Source organism: Cavia porcellus, unplaced genomic scaffold (assembly GCF_034190915.1).
Source record: "Cavia porcellus strain 051 isolate PalLab524CR breed Dunkin Hartley unplaced genomic scaffold, mCavPor4.1 scaffold_21, whole genome shotgun sequence".
NCBI lineage: Eukaryota > Metazoa > Chordata > Mammalia > Rodentia > Caviidae > Cavia > Cavia porcellus.
The window spans coordinates 34,739,818-34,758,666 of NW_026947504.1; the positions used below are offsets into that span (position 1 = coordinate 34,739,818).

Consider the following 18,849-nt stretch of genomic DNA (forward strand, 5'->3'; position numbering starts at 1 on the left):
GAGGGTCAACACGCTTGGGCGGCGCAGCCCGCTCCGGCCCTGTCCTGATCTCCTGATCGATGCGGTCCTTCGCGGCCAGGCGATAGCGTCGGCTCCTCCGCGGCCCGTGAACAATGGGCGCATTGACCAGGGCGCGGAGAGGTTAGGCATGCGGGTCCCACGGCCTGGTGGGAACACAGGTGGCCTTTTTCCCTTAAGAAATCACCCCTTCGGTGAAGGCCTGGTCATCAGCAACGCCAGACTCCCGCGCACCTCTCCCCAGCCTGACCCAAACGTCCATAGCGCACCCGCAATCCAGCCTCAAGCCAGCTCTCAAGGAAGATTAAAACGAGGCACAGCATAGCGCGATCCGTTCTGCATTGAAAACACAAACATTTCCAGTAGGGGAAAAAGACGCTAAAATCTGGAGAGAGTCTAGATGTCAAATGTGCCGCGACTTCGGCGACTCCCCTCTCCGTGGTTGCCTGTGGCTCCTGCCCTTTTGCGGAGGTTTTTCTTGCAGAGTATCCGGTTTTTCCAAAATTCCTCGTGGTTGGAGGAATGTGGCCTTTCGGGAGGACCCCGCGGCGCGCTGGCACTGCGGGAAGTAGTCCTCTCTCACCAAGGAGTGCGGAAAAGGTGACCCTGTTTAGACCTGGATCCCATAGCAGCCAGGTACCGAATGGATGGAAGCCAAGCACAAAAGTTAGGGAGCAAATGTGGCATTTTTATTTCATTTTCTAAACGCATCTCTTCCCTAGGCCCCCTTGTTTCTTATTTCAAACAAGCAGGAGGATGGGGAGAGAAAGTTTGCCACCCGCAGACTCCAGCCAGGCTTACCAGACCCAAGGGAATCAGTAAGCATCTGGAAACCTGAGGCCAGCCTCTGGCCTGCCTCTCAACCACAAGAACGGCTGGCAGAGTATATTCCGAATTGGCCAGATGGGACCCAGTACCTAAAACCAAAGTTAACATGCCCTTCAATTAAAAAAAATAAAACCCACTGTGATTGGTACGGGGGAGGGGGCCACACAGGCACACACAACCACACAGCAAAAGTGGGGCTGCCCTGTTCCTTTCCTGACCTCGCAGACAGTTGCCAACCAATTTCCAAAGTGAGAGAGACGCCTGCTCCTGACCTACACAATTGGGGTCTCCAGACTTTTCTGATTGTATTTGCCAACAGTTACAACACATGCAACCCCAGTACGTGCCTATGGATACATTGTAGCAAGTAAGTAACACTATGCAAGTTTAGAAGATGAAAGGGACATAGAAACGTTTACACCATGAGGAAAATGGCTCTATAAATGAAGTTCTCAGAGTCCCCCGCCCCCGAATCCCCCTGGAGAGCACGCCAGCTGCGTATACAGGTGTGCGCAGCTGAGAGAGAAAATTGAAACAAACGCAGGTGCTCGCGGGTGCCTGCGCCCCCGTCTTAAGCAGCCGGCCAGACCAATAATGTTCTCAGGCTGAGCCACGTGGGGCGAGCCGGAGCCTATGGCGCAGCGGCCGGCTGGCCTGTCCCCGCTGGCCACAGGTTCCCTGAGAACAGTGCGGAGCTGTCAAAGGGAGCAGGGGCTCCGGGGAGTGGGAGCGCAGCTCAGCGCCAAGTCCCTGACTGCAGCTCGCTGCTCCTGGCTCCTGGTCCCCGACTGGGGTTGCGACCATGAATGGCGAGGAGCAGTATTACGCAGCCACGCAGCTTTACAAGGACCCGTGTGCGTTCCAGAGGGGCTCGGTGCCAGACTTCAATGCCAGCCCCCCCGCGTGTTTGTATATGGGCCGCCAACCGCCGCCACCGCCGCCCCCGTTCCCTGGCACCCTGGCAGCGCTGGAGCAGGGGAGTCCCACGGACATCTCCCCGTATGAGGTGCCCACCCTCCCCGACGAACCTGCCGGGGCGCACCTACACCACCACCTCCCTGCTCCGCTGGGGCTCTCCCACCCGCCTGCCGGGCCCTTCACGGATGGAACGGAACTAGGGGGCCTGGAAGAGCCCACCCGCATTCAACTACCATTCCCATGGATGAAGTCCACCAAAGCGCACGCGTGGAAAGGCCAGTGGGCAGGTAATTCTCCTTCCCGGCTTCCTTTCCTGTCTAGACTCAGCCGCCCCTCTCCCAGTTCCCCATCCCATGGACAATACCAGGTCAGACTAAAGTATACCACAAAGCCAACAAGATCCTCCAGCTCTGGGGCGCTTTTCCAGTTCCACTTGGAGCATCTTTCCCACCCAGCACTCCTCCTGGGAACTTAAACTCTCCTTGCCTGTGCACTCAACTGTCTTAGCCCCAAAAGCCCACTTAGGGCTGTTTCTCCAGCTGGGGATCCAGCAGCCTAGAACCGGATAATGGGCATGGAGGATCCAGGCCAAAGGGTGCCTTCCGAGCTGCAGGCCTCTCCTTTGCCTGGCTTCCCTGGAGAAGCACAGGCCTTTTCCCGTGTATGTATGGGGATGGGGATGCAAAAAGGCAGGAGAAGGAAGAAAAGCCACATCCATCCAGGAAATCTATGAGAGTCCTGTAGCCCTGCTAGGGGCTAGAGGTGAGCCGGGAGGGGCTGGGCCCAGATGAGGGCCCCTCCAGCTCATAGCGAGGCTGATGGGCAGCTGCCCTCTGAACCAGGCTTGGGGAAAGGCATCCAAAATACTAACTTATTTTTGAACAACTGTTTAAAGGAGTCTCTTCACTTGTCACAGGAAGTAAGTTTTCAGAGAAAGACATGTCCTACCTGTGCCGCCAGCTCAGGGAATCGAGAGTCCTGGGATCTCTGGGTTCTAGTGGCAGAGGGTCATGTCTTCCCCAGAGCAGAAGGCAGAGAGATGCCGAGCAGCCCCTGGGTCCCTTCCGTGCCCCAAACTGGCAGTGAGTTCTGAGTTCCGGTGTGGCCTGTGCCCCGCCACTACACAATGTTATCGCTTTTGTGCAGCAGCCACTTCTGGTCACACCTGCACTGCAAATAATTGCCTTTTCTAGACCTTTAACTGACAGAAATGGGGCGGTGAGCGGGGGAGAAGCTCCAGCTGGCATGCCCCCCAAATTCTCAAATTCTAGGCACCCATTCTCAGGGTCTCATCTCAGGTTCTCATTGAGTAAAAATCCTGTGGCAGGACAGGGTCCAAACCAGGCTCCTGCAGGTACCTGGTCACCTACCTATACCTGTAAAACCACAAAACCAGAGTGATGGGGGCCCCAGAGCCACTGAAGTGCCTCTGTATATTTATCTAGTCCCTAAAGCCCATGTCTAAAGCCTCAGAGCCTCCTGTTTCTGGAAATGCAGGATTCTTGGGAGGCAGGAAGAGGGTCCCTCAGCCCCAGGTCCTGCCAGGGATGCTTCCCTCCTGGACTGCCTTCCCCTGGGGCATTGAGTTTCTGGCATCTTCGACCTTGCCCTCTTGAAGTGGGTCTTCCTCCAGAAAAGGAACTGGAAGCCCTAAGAGAGGATTTCTGAGGTTCAGTAATTTCCTCTCCTCCTTCACCCTTGGGTGAAACTTGCACTCAAGAAGACCCAAAAAGACAAGAGGCACAATTTTAACTCCTGAAAGGAAAATCACAGCCTTGCCTGGGGATGAGGGATAACCTAAGGGGCCTGCTCCTCCCTCTGGAAGTCCATGGGGTTTGGGGAGGCCTCTGCTGACCCTTCCACCCACCATACCTCCTCTCTCCTCCTGGGAGCCTCCTGCAGGGTGCTGCTGAGCCCTGAGCCCCAGGTCCTCCCAGGAAACTTCTAGGTTGGGAAACCCATCTGCCTGTACCCAGTGGGGTTCCACTCCAGAGGATGCTTGAGGTGACCCTTAAGCTCTCACATACAGTAACAGGGTGATACTAAAGACCACACAGACTTCCAAAAGTCTCTATCTGCAAGAATGGCTGCCTCACACACCTAAAAGGCTCTGCCCATGCCTTAAAGAATGGTCCAGAACCACAGCCCTCGACATCCCCCCACCAGCAGCCTCCATGCTTGGCCTCAGCTGCAGGAAGCTAAAGGCAGGAGATCTGAAGCCTTGTGGGAAGGATTTAACAATTGTAGGCAGCTTTCTAAAGTGTTACTTAAGAGCCACTTCAGCTTCTTTCCTGGTCAGGGACCACCCTTGCTCTTACTGACTAGGGATTGAGCCTCCTCCTGGCCTGGGGGAAACCCGTTCAGGTGCCATAGCAATATTAATAACCCACCTCATCATAAGAATCGCCTTTGGGCTCCCTAAGGCTTTACGCCAGTCATAGGAGGAGTGTTTCCTACCTCTGCACTAAGGACAAAGCAGTTTAAGCCTCCTCCCCTGGAGCTTTGTGAAGCATGTCCTGCCACAGTGGCAGTGCACAGGTGCAGTCAGTATGTTGCCATAGCAAATGCCAAGCTTGGTGCCACTCTCCCCCATCCCACCACACCCCTGCCTGGCCTCCCTGTCGCTTCCAGGCTCCTCCAGCTTGCAGCTAGAAGCCAGGAGCCTCGGTGCTCGCTCATTTGTACCCCATTAACCTCTCCTCCTGGTCCTCTCTCTCTCTCTGCCTCTGCCTCTGCCAGGGTTTGGGGAACAGGAACAGAACGCAAGGTGAACAGTGTCCTGCCTTGGTTTCCCTTTCTACACCAGCAGGCAGCAAACTGTGGTTAACAGGACTACAGAGAATAATATACCACATCTCGGCCTGGGGCCGGGCCGATAATGGTGTGGACCGAAAATAACATATGGTCATTTCAAACAAAATATGTCAGGACCCGTGTGATACAGGTGGCACCCGTTAGTGGGCTGTGAAACCAATTTGCTGCCTTGAGATCAGTATTGTTTTAACAAAATAGAAAACACTCTGAAAAATAGCATAATATGAGGGGAAAAGCTGGGTGTATACCTCGAAATGTCTGTCAGTTGTATATGGACAGGATAGTGGTCTGAAATGTATTTCTAGCTACAACTCAGTTTGGGAAAGGTTGTTTGAAATCCTCTGCTGGTCTATGGCCACTCTGAGCGCTCCTGTTCTCTGAAATCCGCTGTTGAAGGCTTGCTACTGCGTTCATAGAATGCTGTCAGTGTAAACATCTATTATATGCCCTTCCCCTCTTCCAGTATGGGAGTTGAACCCAGGGCCTTCCCACTAAGCTGCATCCCCATCTCTTCGTTTTGTTTTGTTTTACCTTAAAGTCGAGGTCCTGCTAAGTTGCTGTGTTGCCAGGGTTGGGCTAGAAGTTGCTATCCCCCTGCCTCAGCCTCCCAGAATACCGGGATTATGGTCTTGCATGCACCTGGTTGTTACACGGATTTAATGGGCATCAACCCCAAACTAGTTAAATGGACGCATCCAGGAAGCAGCCTCTCCTTAGCTGGGCTTCATGGTGAGCACCTGCAATCCTAGCATTTACAGGGCTGAAGCAGGAAGATGGTGAATTCGAGACCGGCCTAGGCCACATAATGAGACCCTGCCTCAAATAAGAAAAATAAAAATAAAAAGAACAGTGACAGAGCCCAGTGCTGGCTGGCTTAACTTGATTTGAAACCCTGGCGCTGAGAGCCCGTGCAGCTTTGCTGTCAGAGAACAGGGAGCAGCTGGGCTTTGCTGGCCGCTGGGAGCTGCTGGGAAGGTTGGAGCCCTTGAGCCCCTTGGGCAGGGGTCGAAGGGGTCCGGTTGCATGACAGGGCGGGAGGTCACGCGGCCACACTCACCGGCTGTGTCGCCCACAGGCAGCGCCTACGCGGCCGAGCCCGAGGAGAGCAAGCGCACGCGCACCGCCTACACGCGCGCGCAGCTGCTGGAGCTGGAGAAGGAGTTCCTGTTCAACAAGTACATCTCGCGGCCGCGCCGCGTGGAGCTGGCGGTGATGCTGAACCTGACCGAGAGGCACATCAAGATCTGGTTCCAGAATCGCCGCATGAAGTGGAAGAAGGAGGAGGACAAAAAGCGCGGAGGTGGCAGCGGTGGCCTCGCGACGACCGCGGGTGGCGGAGGCGCGGAGCCCGAGCAGGACTGCGCTGTGACCTCGGGGGAAGAGCTGCTGGCGCTGCCCCCGCCGCCGCCCCCCGGGGGTGCAGTGCCTCCCGCCGTGCCAGCTGCAGCCCGGGAGGGCCGCCTGCCTCCCGGCCTCAGCGCGTCGCCTCAGCCCTCCAGCGTTGCACCCCGGCGCCCGCAGGAACCTCGGTGAGAGGTGGGGGCCCGCTCCCTGCCGGGCGGGGCGACTTGAGCCACTCGCAGAGCGGGGAGCAGGCCTGGGACCCTGGATTTGAACATGGGACCTGGCAGTTGGGTGGGTTGGGATCTGTGGACCCCGCCCCAAATGGCAGGGGAGAACCCGTTCTTCGGAGCACAGGTGCCAACTGGGGCGCGTTGGAAGAGATGCTGGCAGACCTCCCAGAAGAAGAGGCGTTGATTTCTGGCATCTGGGGTTCTCTTCCTGGGGTGCAGCCTGAGCCCCTCCGGGCCTCCAGCCCTCCATAAGGAGACTCATTTACCCAACGCGGGAAGTGTATGAATTGCAGCACCCCAGCACCCCTTATGACAGCCCGCCGGCCGGAGTGCTTCAGCCCAGAAGCTGAACACTTATTTACCCTTATCAATAATTAAAAGAAAGCATTTATGGCTTCAAAGATCCAGTGAAATCGGTACTTTTCAAAGTCCTCTTTCCCCATCTCTCCTCTTCCTTAACCCCTTAGTGGAGTAGTCATTAGCAAACATCCTCAACCAGGACTGCTTTCCTCTGAAGAAAACCCTGTTAAATCTGCCTAGGCTAGGGCCTGGAGGAAGGGCAGTAGAAGAGTCCGTGTGTGTGTGTGTGTGTGTGTGTGTGTGTGTGTGTGTGTGTGTGTGTTTAGTCCTCAAGAGACCAGAGAGGTGACCTAAAGGGATGAAGGTGAAAAACGGGCCCTGATTTGAACAACCAGTCTAAAACAAAGATCCGTGGAGCTTTTGCTTCAGCATATGGATTTAGGTCCTGGCCTCAGCTAGGGAAAAACAGGCTGAAGACTGAGCTAGGTAAACCGGGCCACCCTGCAAACAAATAGCTATTTATGGTTAGTATGATTTCCCCATCCTTAGAATTATGACAGCGTGTGATTATGACAGCGAGAGTTAACAACTGGTTCTTTTAAAGTTTTTAAATTACCTAACATAAGTGAACACGAGGGCAAGCTTGTAATTCCAGCTATTTGGGAGGCTGTGGGAATCCCAGGCCAGCCTGGAAATTTTAGCAAGACCCTGTCTCAAAATAAAATAAAAAGTCTGGGGATAGTGCTCAGAGCTTGGGCACTTAGCTGTCCTGTGCATAGCCCTGGATTGAATCTCTAGTACCAAATTTTTTAAAATTACCTAACAGTTCTTTATGAATAGGTATGTAGTTTCCAGGTCAGTTCCTCCTTTCAATCTTTGAGGCTTTAAGCTGTTTATGGAAAATGCTTAATAAATGCAGCTAACAAGAGAAGATCTGAAAACCTATCCTGTTTCTCTGTTTCACTCCATCTGTTTTAAATGTGAGGATTCTAGCTGAATTTTTTAAATTAGGGTTTGTTTTTCCTCTGTATTCATCTGGGAAAAGTAAGGAAGTCAGAAACATTATACTTGGGTTTTGAGTTAGAGTAGCATATGGATGATGGATTTTCCTTTGTTTTGTTTTATTAAGGGTCCATTCTGGCCTCCACAGGCAATATACCTGTCATGGGGAGTTTGCCTGTGGCTGACACTGAATGGGGCCAGAGCTGAGAGCACCCGTTGGGTTTGACCATCTGGGAATCGCCCTGCTGGACAGGACAATGGCCAGAGACCCAAGGAGTTTCTTTGGATAAATCGCCAGAGACCAAAGGCCAGGACTTCTTGTGTTAGGTGCACAAATGCCCTGCGTTTCAGTGGGCTTTCGTCCCATGGACCCCTGCTCCCTGTCGCCCCTCTTTAGAGGGCGGTTTAGCTCTGCCGAGTGGGTCGCCCCCTCCTTTGCGCTCTGTCTTGCAGGCCTCGGGCTTACTCTCGTGTCGTTGCTGTTTTTATTTTCTTATACAGAGACACAGGGCATTTTTTGTTTTGCTTTGCTTTGTTTCTTGCAGTGAAAAAATTGAGTCAGAATGCACTTCCAGAAAAATAAAGCCCCTGAATCAGAAACGGATGGTTTCTCACCTGTGAGATCCTGCCGTTTCTGAAAACCTATCCCCAAACTGCAGCCCGGGGAGTGCTGTAGTTCTGCGTTGCAGCCCTGGCTCCCTCCAGTGCTGGCCCATCATGCCGATAAAACTATTCAAACTCTTTGCCTTGGTTTCCTCCTAGACAAACTGGAGGCAAATTTTGTATTACTCATGAAATAGCTGAGAGCCTTAAATCAAGGAATACAAATGCACTTAATTCTGTGCTTAGAAAACATCTCTCCACAATTACTGGCTGTCGTTTTTTTGACCATGCATTGGGAAGCAATTGGATCTTCGCCTCAGAGAACCTTGTAATCTTCCACCGCCCAGGAACACCTCTGTCGATCCGATTATTCGTCATATATTCGCTGATTATGTTGAGTACTTGGTTTTATGTCTTTCCTGTAGACAAGCTCCCTCCCTTTCTTACTGTGACCTTGAAGTGCTTGGGCTCCAAATACAAAGCACCTTTCCGTCCTCTCCCAGGCCTAGTCCTGCTCTCCACTGCGAGCTGGCAAAGCTGCACCTTCTTAGAAGCGGGTGGATCGAGGGTGCGCGGAGACCAGGAAGAGGCGCTGGCCACAGGGCGCCGTTTTTAGGCAGCGGTGGGCGCGGATGATGGTTGTGCCAGGCATGATGCTTCTGATCACCCAGGCGGTGGCCTAGAGATCACCGAGCTTTTCGCAGGGAGTTCTGCACGAGCCCTGCCGCCCTGGAGCTGGACCTCTGTCTCGCTGCCCTGCGCTTGGATGCCACCCTCTTCACCCAGGGCCAGCCGTGTCTAGATTCCTCGGCTGCGTCACCACGTCCTCGAAATGGGGTCCGAAGGAGGGTGAAGAGCGGCGGACAAGCCTGGCTCCAGGACACCCAGAGGGCCTGGCCGAGGAGAGGCGCTGGAGTTACCCGTAGAGGTTGACCTTCTAGGGTCCCTCAAAGAGGGCAAAGGGGGACAGGGTGCCAGCCCGGAGCGCCCCTGTGGGAAAGGATTCTATGCGACGCCCTCGCCTCGCCGGACCTGCAGGGCGGCCTCATGGAGCTCTAGTTGTGTGCCCGAAAGTCTGAAAGGCCCTCGGGCCAGGGAAAGCGCACTGTGAGCTGGGGGGACCCTGAGCAAGGACACCCGAAGGATCTCCTTGTAGCCGAGCAATACCAGCAGGGCCTCCGCAAGTCCAGAATGATCTTCCCGGGACCTGCCTCCTCCGCTCGGCCGACTTTGCGTGCTCCTTTCCTGTAACGGATAGACAGCGGCCGCCTGGAAAGTTCTCCGGGAAAGCAGCCTTCGGCGCACAGGAGGAGCAAGGCTCCTGAGCGCCCGGATCCCGCCAACCGCCCGGCTTTGTCTTTGCGCCTGGCGACCGCTGCATTCCTTGGCCCCGCAGGGCATCCTCAGCCCCAGGTGCCGCAGGCTCGCAGAGCAGCATCCAGCGCTGTGAGCCCGCTCGGTACTGACCTGAGCCCAGCCGCAATCCAGCGCGCCCCTGCTGCGCTAAGTCGTCTGTCTTCGTCCGAGCCGCAGAGCCCTGGAGATTCCGGGAGGGCTCCTCACGGACACACTCTCTCGGGAAGCCGCCGGCAGTGAGAACCCTGGGAGTCTAGCATCTGGGAGAGCACGCTGCTATGCCCGGGCCTGAGCTCCGGGGCTCCTCGTGACTTTCCCCAAGACCGTCTGTCCCAGCTCTCCTGGGAGAAGCAGAGGTTCAGATCACGCAGCGTCAAAAACCGTACCGGGGAGGCCCAGGGATGTAGCTCAGCTGCACAGCACTGCCTGACAAGCACAAGGTCCTGAGTTCAATTCCAGTTTAAAGAAACAAGAACCGTACGGGGGAAACAAAACTTCCTTTTCCTTAACGATATATTCCATCTTCTAGGTTTGCTATCAGTTACTCAAAAAGTTCTCATCCTTGCTAAACCCATGCATACAACATCTGAGAAGTGGTGGCGATTTCGGGTCCTGCTTACTGCTTTTAATGAGCTGACGTGTATAACTCGCTTTTATCCCTCCCTCCGGGACTAAGGGCTGAGCACACTTAGTAACACTCATCAGCCTCCTGCCCTATGCCGCGGCTGGATCTTTCTACCGCGATTGCCAGGTTAAAGCGTTAGCAATTTGTACAGCCAATCACCTGTTGCCCCTGACGGTGCTAGAGATTAAATTGTGGGTGCCCCAGTGAGTAGGAGTTATTTAGATTCCCCACATAACTCCTTTTGAAGGACAAGGGATGCTTCAGTTTCCCAGATTAGCCGTGGCCTCCTCAGGGCAGTGCTGTTGCTCAGAGGCCCTCTCCTTCAGTAAACTGGGCTAATGCATTTACATTGGAATGAAATTTAAGGATTGATCTTTCGAGGGCAATTCAAGTTAGTAAAGGGCCTTTCTATATAGCCTTATTGTCAGTCAATCCTAATTAGAATCTGTGTGTGTGCGCGCACGCGTGTGATTTGTGTCTGAGGCTGAATCAGCCCATCTCTGTGTGTGTCTGCATACACCTGTGTGGTCTGTGTTTGCATATGTTGCCATAGTGACAGTGATGCAGCCTATCTAGGGACTAATGATACTTTTCAAAATAAAGTCGCCTCCCCCCAGCTGAGATCAAACCCAACACCTCCACATGCCAGGAAGTGCAGGCGCTAAGGTACACCCCACCCCACAATGTGCTCTTTCCCCTCCTGCTTCGCACCCATCTCCCAGGGTCTCTTGACACTGTTGGTGATGAAAACTGTCCATTCAGGTCACTACCTCAATTCTTTGTGTTGTAGCAATGTTTGAAGACAAGGGAAGCTGCCTTTAGAAGGACAGGTTCCAGGGATGGAACTTTGTCATTCTGTTTTGGCAATGCTGGAATTAGAACCCAGAACCTCACATTGGCCAAGCAAGTGCTCTACTACTGAGCTACCCACCCCCACCCTGGAGCTGAAACTTACACAGAAGTGATCAACTGCTGAAGGTCTACTGTAAATAGCCTTTAAATCTTTTATTTATAAGAATATATTAGTTGGGGCTGGGGATTTAGCTCAACGGCATAAGCGCCTGCCTTGCAAGCAGGCAGTCGTGAGTTCGATCCCCAGTACCGATAAAAACGAAAAAGCCAAAAAAAAAAAAAAAAAAAAAAAAAAAAAAAAAAAAGAATATGTTAGTCCACAACCGATGTTTTCCATAACCTTATCAACTCCAGTTACCAGCTCTCCAGAAGCGCCAGGGATACAGCTCAGCAGTACAGAGCCTGCCTGGCAAGCATTAGGTAGTGAGTTCAAATCCCAGTATTAAAAAAGAAAGAAAGGTCCTCTCCTGAAAATGAAGTACTGTAGTTGGAGGGGAACCTGTTTAGAAACCTTGCTTTGATCTCCAACACCAACGAAGGAGGTGGAGACAAGTGTTCTCAGTTGACATTGAATCCTATTTTACTCAAGCCCAGGTCTGGCAAGCTAGATTTGTAGACAATAAACCCAATGGGAAAGTGAAGCAGGGCATCAGGCAGAAGAAAGGCTTGCCTGCAAAGGCACTGGCCATGATGTGGCCAGCCCTTTGGACAGACATTGCTGTCTTTGGATAGATTCTCAGCAAGAAACTGGGTAGGAAAGGAAACTTTTGCATAACAGCCAATCACTTTTAAGAGTCCCTGGCTGAAATGGTCTGGTCCTTCCCTCTGCTAGTGATAACCCATCAGTGCTACAGTGAAGTATGGTATTTACATATCCATGAAGTGGTACAGTGGTACAGTGAAGTATAAGTATTTACATATCCATGAAGTAGAATGGGCCTGGTAAAATTTCATTCCTGTTTTTTCATTGTAAATACTTTCTCAGGTTGGGGGTGTAGATAGCTCAGTGGTACAGGTCTTGTCTAGCATTTCAGAAGGCCTAGCTTGCACCCCTTCCATTGACCTATATGCTTGCCCCCCTACCATTGTGCCTTTTTTTGTTGTTGGTGGTGGGGTTTTTTTTGTTTTTTGTTTTTTGTTTTTGGTTTTTTTGGGTTTTTTTTGGTCTTTTTTGTTTTTATCGGTACCAGGGATCGAACTCACGACTGCCTGCTTGCAAGGCAGGCGCTTATGCCGCTGAGCTAAATCCCCCAGCCCCCATTGTGCCTTTTGAAAGCATAGATAGCTCTAACTTGAGGCATTATTGTGTATTTCAACTTTCAAATGAATTGCTGGAGTCTTTCCCTAAACACAGAGCATGTGGATGCCTTACTAGTATCATGTGCCATTAGTGTGCACTCAAGGTTCTTGTCTGGATTATGAAATTGACTGAACCCTCACATCTAGTGGTAATTCTATGAATGCAAAGCATAATAAGCTAGACATGACTATAATCCCAGTACTCAAGAAACTGAGGAAGGAGCAGTGTAAGTTCATGGCCGGCCTGGGAAACTTAGAGACCCTGTCTTGAAATAAAATTTTAAAAAGGACTGGGGATGTAGGAGCTACCTCACTGGTAGAGTGTCCCCAGAATCTTCAATGCTATAGAAAGATATAATAATGTTTTACAGTAATTTATATTATTCTAATACAGGCTAGTATTCTCTTCCTGATTTCCCCATTAGCCTGATTTCCAAAGGTATGAGATTTTGAAAAGCTGCATTTCCTCTTCATACAAGTCCTAAGAAAGTCAGAGGCTTCACATATCTAGAGAGAGATGAAAAGGCTACCAATCTGGAATTGTGTATTATGTGGAACTCTCCTACCTCAGTTCCTCTAGAAACCAAATATACCCAGAAGAATAAATCTCTAACATTTTTGTATAAATATATTATATAATTGGACTTGTCAAAATGTATATATGCTTTCTTTACTTGTATTTAATGTTAAAGATTTAGCTTCTGGACTGAAAGTGTAACAGAGCAGATGATTCTTTTCCTCTGCATGAGCCGATCTCTCCACAGACACACAAACAGATCTGAGATGAGGTACAAATCACCTTTAGTGCTACTGTTTGTCCTCTGATCCAGTGAAGGAGAAAGGGGAGGATCCCTGGCCAAATATGGAAATTGAAAGTTGTTTCTCAGCACTCTGGCAGGAATTAACCCCTGATTCTGTATCTACTGTGTACTGCCCTTCTGAACTACAGCAAATAAACTAATCCCTTTGACTTGTCTGCAGCACCTGGAATTATTATAATCTCATCTTACGTGGTTGTTGTGATGATTAAATGTTCTGGGGTGTTTGTTGCTGTTTGTTTTTGCCTTTTTTTTTTTTTTTTTTTTTTTTGAGACAGGGACTCTCTATGCAGTTCAGGCTGGTCTTGAGCTCACTTTGTAGCCCAGGCTGGTCTCAAACTCACAGTGATCCTCCTGCCTCAGCCTCCCCAGTGCTGAGATTACAGGTGTGTGCCACCACGCCTGGCTTGTGGTGATTAAATGAATTGTCTGAAGACTATATTAAAGGAGTAGAGCTCTTTCTTCAGAAGCTGGAGCTTTTCTTGTCTTACTACATTAGTAACATAGCACTTTGCTCAGTGGGTCTTAGGGAAGGCAACGACAGTGACACAAACGGGAAGGCTTTTGCTTGAGGCCCTGGGGTCTCTTTCTGAGACAACAGCCAGGTCTTGCCTCTTCACCAGAGAGTATCCAGACAGCAAAGTCATATTGTACTGAGCAGGCATGAGCAAAAGTAAACGCACCCCCCATATAAAACAGAATACTAAGGTTACACTTCCTATAGCATCGATGTCCATGGGTACCTACTCCAACACACACGCACATGGCTCTCATCTACCTTAGAGACAATCTGAGGATCATAGAGAAAGCCTCTTGAGGACATGTAGGGAACCATAGACTCGCAGAATAAGGGATTGTTCCAGAATCCCTTTCATAATTCATCTCCTTAGATTTTTCAGTATTGGTTTGTTGAGACTAATAGAGGCCCAAGTAGCAGTGGCTTAAGTACACAGTTAATTTCTCCCTCAGATGGAAATCTGAAGCTACACAGTCAAGGGATGGGATATTGGCCAGGTTGTCTGGACCCCAAGTTCCTGGACTTTGCATTCCATTCACCCTAAATCACAGCTCCCTCCAGTTCCTCAGCCACTCCAGCCATCGCACATACCTTCTGGAGGGAAGAGAGCTATGCTCTCATTGTGGGCAGATTTATCTAGAAAACTGAAAGATGTCTGCCCTGTAATCCTTTGAACCTGGGACTTTGTTTCCTTACAGGGCAAAAGCAATTTTATAGGTATGAATAGGCCTACAGACCTTAAAATAAAGAGAATGTCCTGGATTGTCTCCATAGGATCGATCTAAGAAAATCTTGAAAAGCAAAGAGCTTCTTTTAGGTGTAGTCTGAGATATGAAAGAGAAGTCAGAACTCAAATGTAAGGAAGTCGTGGTGAGCCAACACAGCACTGAAAAGAGGGAAGCCGTCTGCCTGAACTGGAGAGGGGCTCGTAGGGGTGAAGGCTCCCCCGGGTCACGGTCAGCAAGAAGTCTGGGACCGCTGGTGTCCACCTACAGAGGCCTGAGTGAACTCGGAAGCAGACTCTTCCTAGAACCTCCCCATGAGGACCCAGCAACTTGATTTCAACCTTGTGAACGATGGGGCAGAAAAGTCTCCAAAGCCAAGGGACACTGTGACATTATAGATTTGTGTCATTTCAAGTTACTGATTTGTGGTGATTTGTTACTGCAGCAATTGACAACAATACTCAAGAAGTTATTCCAGATATACCACTCTACTTACACATCATTAACAGAACTTAGTTCTACAAAAACACCTAACTACCCACAGAATGGAAAACGTAAGCTTTATTCTGAGTGATCACTTGTCTAATCAAAAATAGGGATTTAGCTCAGCGGCACAAGCGACTGCCTAGCAAGTATGAAGTCCTGAGTTCAATCCCCAATATAAAACAAAAGGTCATGTGAAGCTGGGTTGTTGCTCAGGGTAGTGTTTGCCTAACAAGTGCAAGGCCCAGGGTTCCATCTCCACTGCTAGGGAGACAGCTTTTTATTTATTTATTTTTAAATTTTATTTAAAAGGAAAAAGAAAAAACAAAACAAAACAAAGGGGTGTAAGGGTACAAGTAATACAGAACTACAAAAAAAGACAATAAGAAATCACCAGTTAATAGATTACACATTATCATCTTAGAGATAGTTGCTCAAGTCACAGTATAAAAGCATACAAAGTGGACATTCAAACAGTGAGACTGCAAACAGTTGTGTTTAATGATCCAACCAAAAACATTAATATGGTCAGCTATTTAACACCCCTAAACACACTTGCAGACAGCCTTTTACTCTCAGTATTTTCAGGATGGGGATTGTAATTCAGCAGCTATAAAGGAAGCCCGTGTCCTGGAATTTAATACTGGCAGGAAGTTTATTTAGACAACTTTCATCCAACAGTGAGTACTATACAACTTATTGTTTGCCTTGGCTATCAGAATCTGAGCTAAAATTAGTGTTCAGTTAGCACTCAACTCAGTATCTCCTCCCGGATTAGGGTACTGAGAAAGGCTGAGATTTCTAATCAGAAAAAAAACCTCCAAAAAAAAAAAGAAAAAACCTCCAGGGCCGCATTTTCCACCTCACCCTTCTGAATGGGGACTCAGTACCTTTGGGTCTGTCTTCTCATCAGTCTGGTGGGGACAACGCCCACCTCATAGGACTGTGGTGAGAACTCCATAAAAGAATATGAGGTGGAGAACAGCCCTCAATATTACGGGGTAATTATAAAGTCTGGCTCTCTGTTTCCTGTAGTTGGATAGTTTTCAAAGAGTAGTTAGCAACCAATTAGTAACTGTTGAAGTCAAGGCAGTGGCTGTTACCAGATTTCTTTAATTAAATAAAACAGGAGCTGGGGCTGTCATTTGATGGGATGCGTCCTAGGATGGAAAATATCAGAGTACATTATACATAATAAGGATAAAGATCAGCTGGGTGTGGTGGCTCAGGCCTGTAATCCCAGCACTTGGGAGGCTGAGGCAGGAGGATTGTTGCGAGTTTGAGATCAGCCTGGGCTACAAAGTGAGCTCAAGGCCAGTCTGACTGCATAGCTAGACCCTGTCTCAAAAAGACAAAAAAAAAAAAAAAACCCACAAAGCTTTATTAAAAAAAGGATAAAGATCGCTTCGTGAAACTTTTCAGTTATATATGCACATGCTAAATAAATCATAATATAAAATGTATTTCTACTTTGGCTGCCATACAAATGTTGAAAATACAGCTCTAAGTGGGGTGTAATCTTTATTTATTTAAAGCATTTTTTCTTTAATAGTCTTAGTCAGTATATGTCTCTATTGGAAACCAATTCATATCTTCTTTGGGAAAAAATGAATTAGGAGTATCAAACACTTGCTAAACAAATGCAGTGGATTCCATATCTATTAATTCTTCATTTATGGATTCAACTAACCTGGAATTGAGAATATTCAGAAAAAGATTTCATGAGTACTACCCAGACTTTTTTCCTGATCATCATCCCCTAAAATATATACAGTATAAGAACTATTTACATAACATTTATATTGTAGTAGGTATTATAAGTCATCTAGAGATGGCCTACAGTATCTGAAAGGACATATGTAGAGTCTTGGCAAAAACTTATATAAAGAATTTGAGCAACAACAGATTCTGGTATCCTGGGTGGAATGGGGTGGGGTACCTAGAACAAATCCCCAAAGGTATCAAGCGAAGACTGTATTTTTCAAAGGACTGTTAAGCTCTTGTTTCACAGCCTCAAATCCATACTTCCTTGCACACCCTGTGATGCTGAGTCAGGGCTGGGACACTGCAAATGTTCTCCTTCAGCAACTGCCTGTGGGTTAGACTCCACCTATCAGTGAGGTGGGAAGGAGACGGAAGCCTAAAGGCCCAAAAAAGGACTTCTTTCTCCCTTTCTCCACTTCAATGTGAGCCCAACAGAGCCAGCCACAGTGCCGCAGTTCCTTCCAGTTTGCTGTTTCCCCAGAATCAAGACTCCTTCAGAAACAGCAATGATCTCCCGAAAATCAACACTGGGTGGCTCCTCCCCAGAGGTCTGGGTCCCAGCTCAAAGATCAGACCCAGTTCCTCTCAGGGTCTGCATTTTTACATTTATAACCTCTTTATTGAGTTGTTAACACCTCCATCCCACCTTAGCGCTGCTCAGATTTCTCTTCTATAGTTTCCAGTGCACCGACCACTCCCATCCACCAGGCAGATGTTACAGGACCCCAAGGTATGCCTGACACCACCAACAATACCCAACTCTATGCCACACTGTTTTCCTCCTCCTGCACAGACAGCTACAACTAACTGTAATTCATGTTGGACACAGTGAGAGATGAACAAAAAATAAAACAATTATAATGAGGTACTGTAATGCAATCGCCAGCACGGCTGCGTTTCTGTTGTGTTTGTTTTTGAGACTGGTCTTGCTGTGCTGCCCAGGCTGCCCCAACACCTGACAGTAACTGGCAGTACAGGTGCACAGTACCACACCTGGCCAGCACCACTGTTCTTGCACACTGGGCCCATTATTAAGTAAATAAGAGCTCCTTGAATGCAAGCACTGCAAACCTGTGACCACTGGTTTGACAACAATTACAGCCGCTATGTAACTAACGGTTAGGAAGAGCATACAACTCGGATAGTCTAAACACAGGGCCATTCACATCCAGGGCAGAATGCAGCAGATGTGGCTAGATTTGACCAGACTACTCAATGATGACAATTTAAAACTTATGGATTATTTCTGGGAATTTCTGTTTAACATTTTCAGACCACAGTTGACTGTGTGTAATCTAAACTCTGAAAACTTACAATGGCAGATAAAGCAAGGTTACTTACTATCTGAGGCTTATCTCTATTAAATCTGAGGCTTATCTCTATTAACCCTGGATCAGAAAGGCAGTATAACGTGTCTTGGATATGGATGGATTATTCAGGAAGAAATGACAGAATTTCTATTTTTCAGCTTTCTTTCTTGGCTCCTTAGGGAACCAGCAGAGATAAACACGTGCTCTCTCTGTGCAACAATTCCAGACTACTTTGCTCATCCATTTAAACACTGTACTTCGAAGTTTTATTATTCTTAATAGTTATATTTGTAAATTGCTTTGTCGGGTAGAACCCCTATAAAGACACAGCATCTTTGTTCCTAAAAGACATATGATCCCTTCCAAGGACTAACCACACCTGACCCTTCTCAGCTTCCCAGATCAGACGATATCGGGCGTGTTCAGGGTGCTATGGTCATAAACCATGTTATCAAGGAATTATACACAGGGATTCAGCATCATTTTGATGTAAAACTTATGTTACACAAAATTCACATTTTGTTTTATATCAGAAGCTTAAGGATGTACATTATTTATATTGATTTCTTACATTGTAATTCTTTAAAATTACGTACATATATGCACACATATTTTGTATACATGTATTGATGTTATATATTATAAATGGTACAAGCCCAGTAGCTTTACATAAATTCTGTTGCATGTATCTAAACCTTCTTTCTGCATTGCAAATCTCGGTCTGTGTTGTGCCTCCCAGAGTCCTCTCACATCTGTTCCCTCTTTTGCTCCCCTGCCAGCTTTTCCTTATAGTCTCTCCTGCCTCACGAGCTGCTGCCAGAGCCTCACCATTCTCTCCAGCTCTAGGAGCATCTTTTCATTCCCACCACACACCTCACTGAGGCCAGAGAAATCTCCCTAAAGGCAGGAGTGATCATCTTGCTCCGTCCCCAAAGGTGGGCCGTAACTTGCAGAGTCTGAAGAGTGAAGTCCACACCCCTCAGCCTGGACAATCAGACTCTCATTCTCTGAGTCCACAGCCACATGGGCAGGTCAGAAACTAC

At 48.8% G+C, this 18,849-nt stretch overlaps 1 protein-coding gene across 1 annotated transcript; it reads left to right on the forward strand.

The window, feature by feature from the left end:
• Nucleotides 1–1,449: 1,449 nt before the first annotated feature.
• Pdx1 (pancreatic and duodenal homeobox 1) lies at nucleotides 1,450–6,555 on the forward strand. Its single transcript, XM_005008571.2, has 2 exons — nucleotides 1,450–2,051; nucleotides 5,654–6,555. The coding sequence occupies exons 1-2, from the start codon at nucleotides 1,649–1,651 to the stop codon at nucleotides 6,109–6,111; spliced, it is 861 nt and encodes a 286-aa protein (XP_005008628.2). The 5' UTR covers nucleotides 1,450–1,648; the 3' UTR covers nucleotides 6,112–6,555.
• Nucleotides 6,556–18,849: the final 12,294 nt, after the last annotated feature.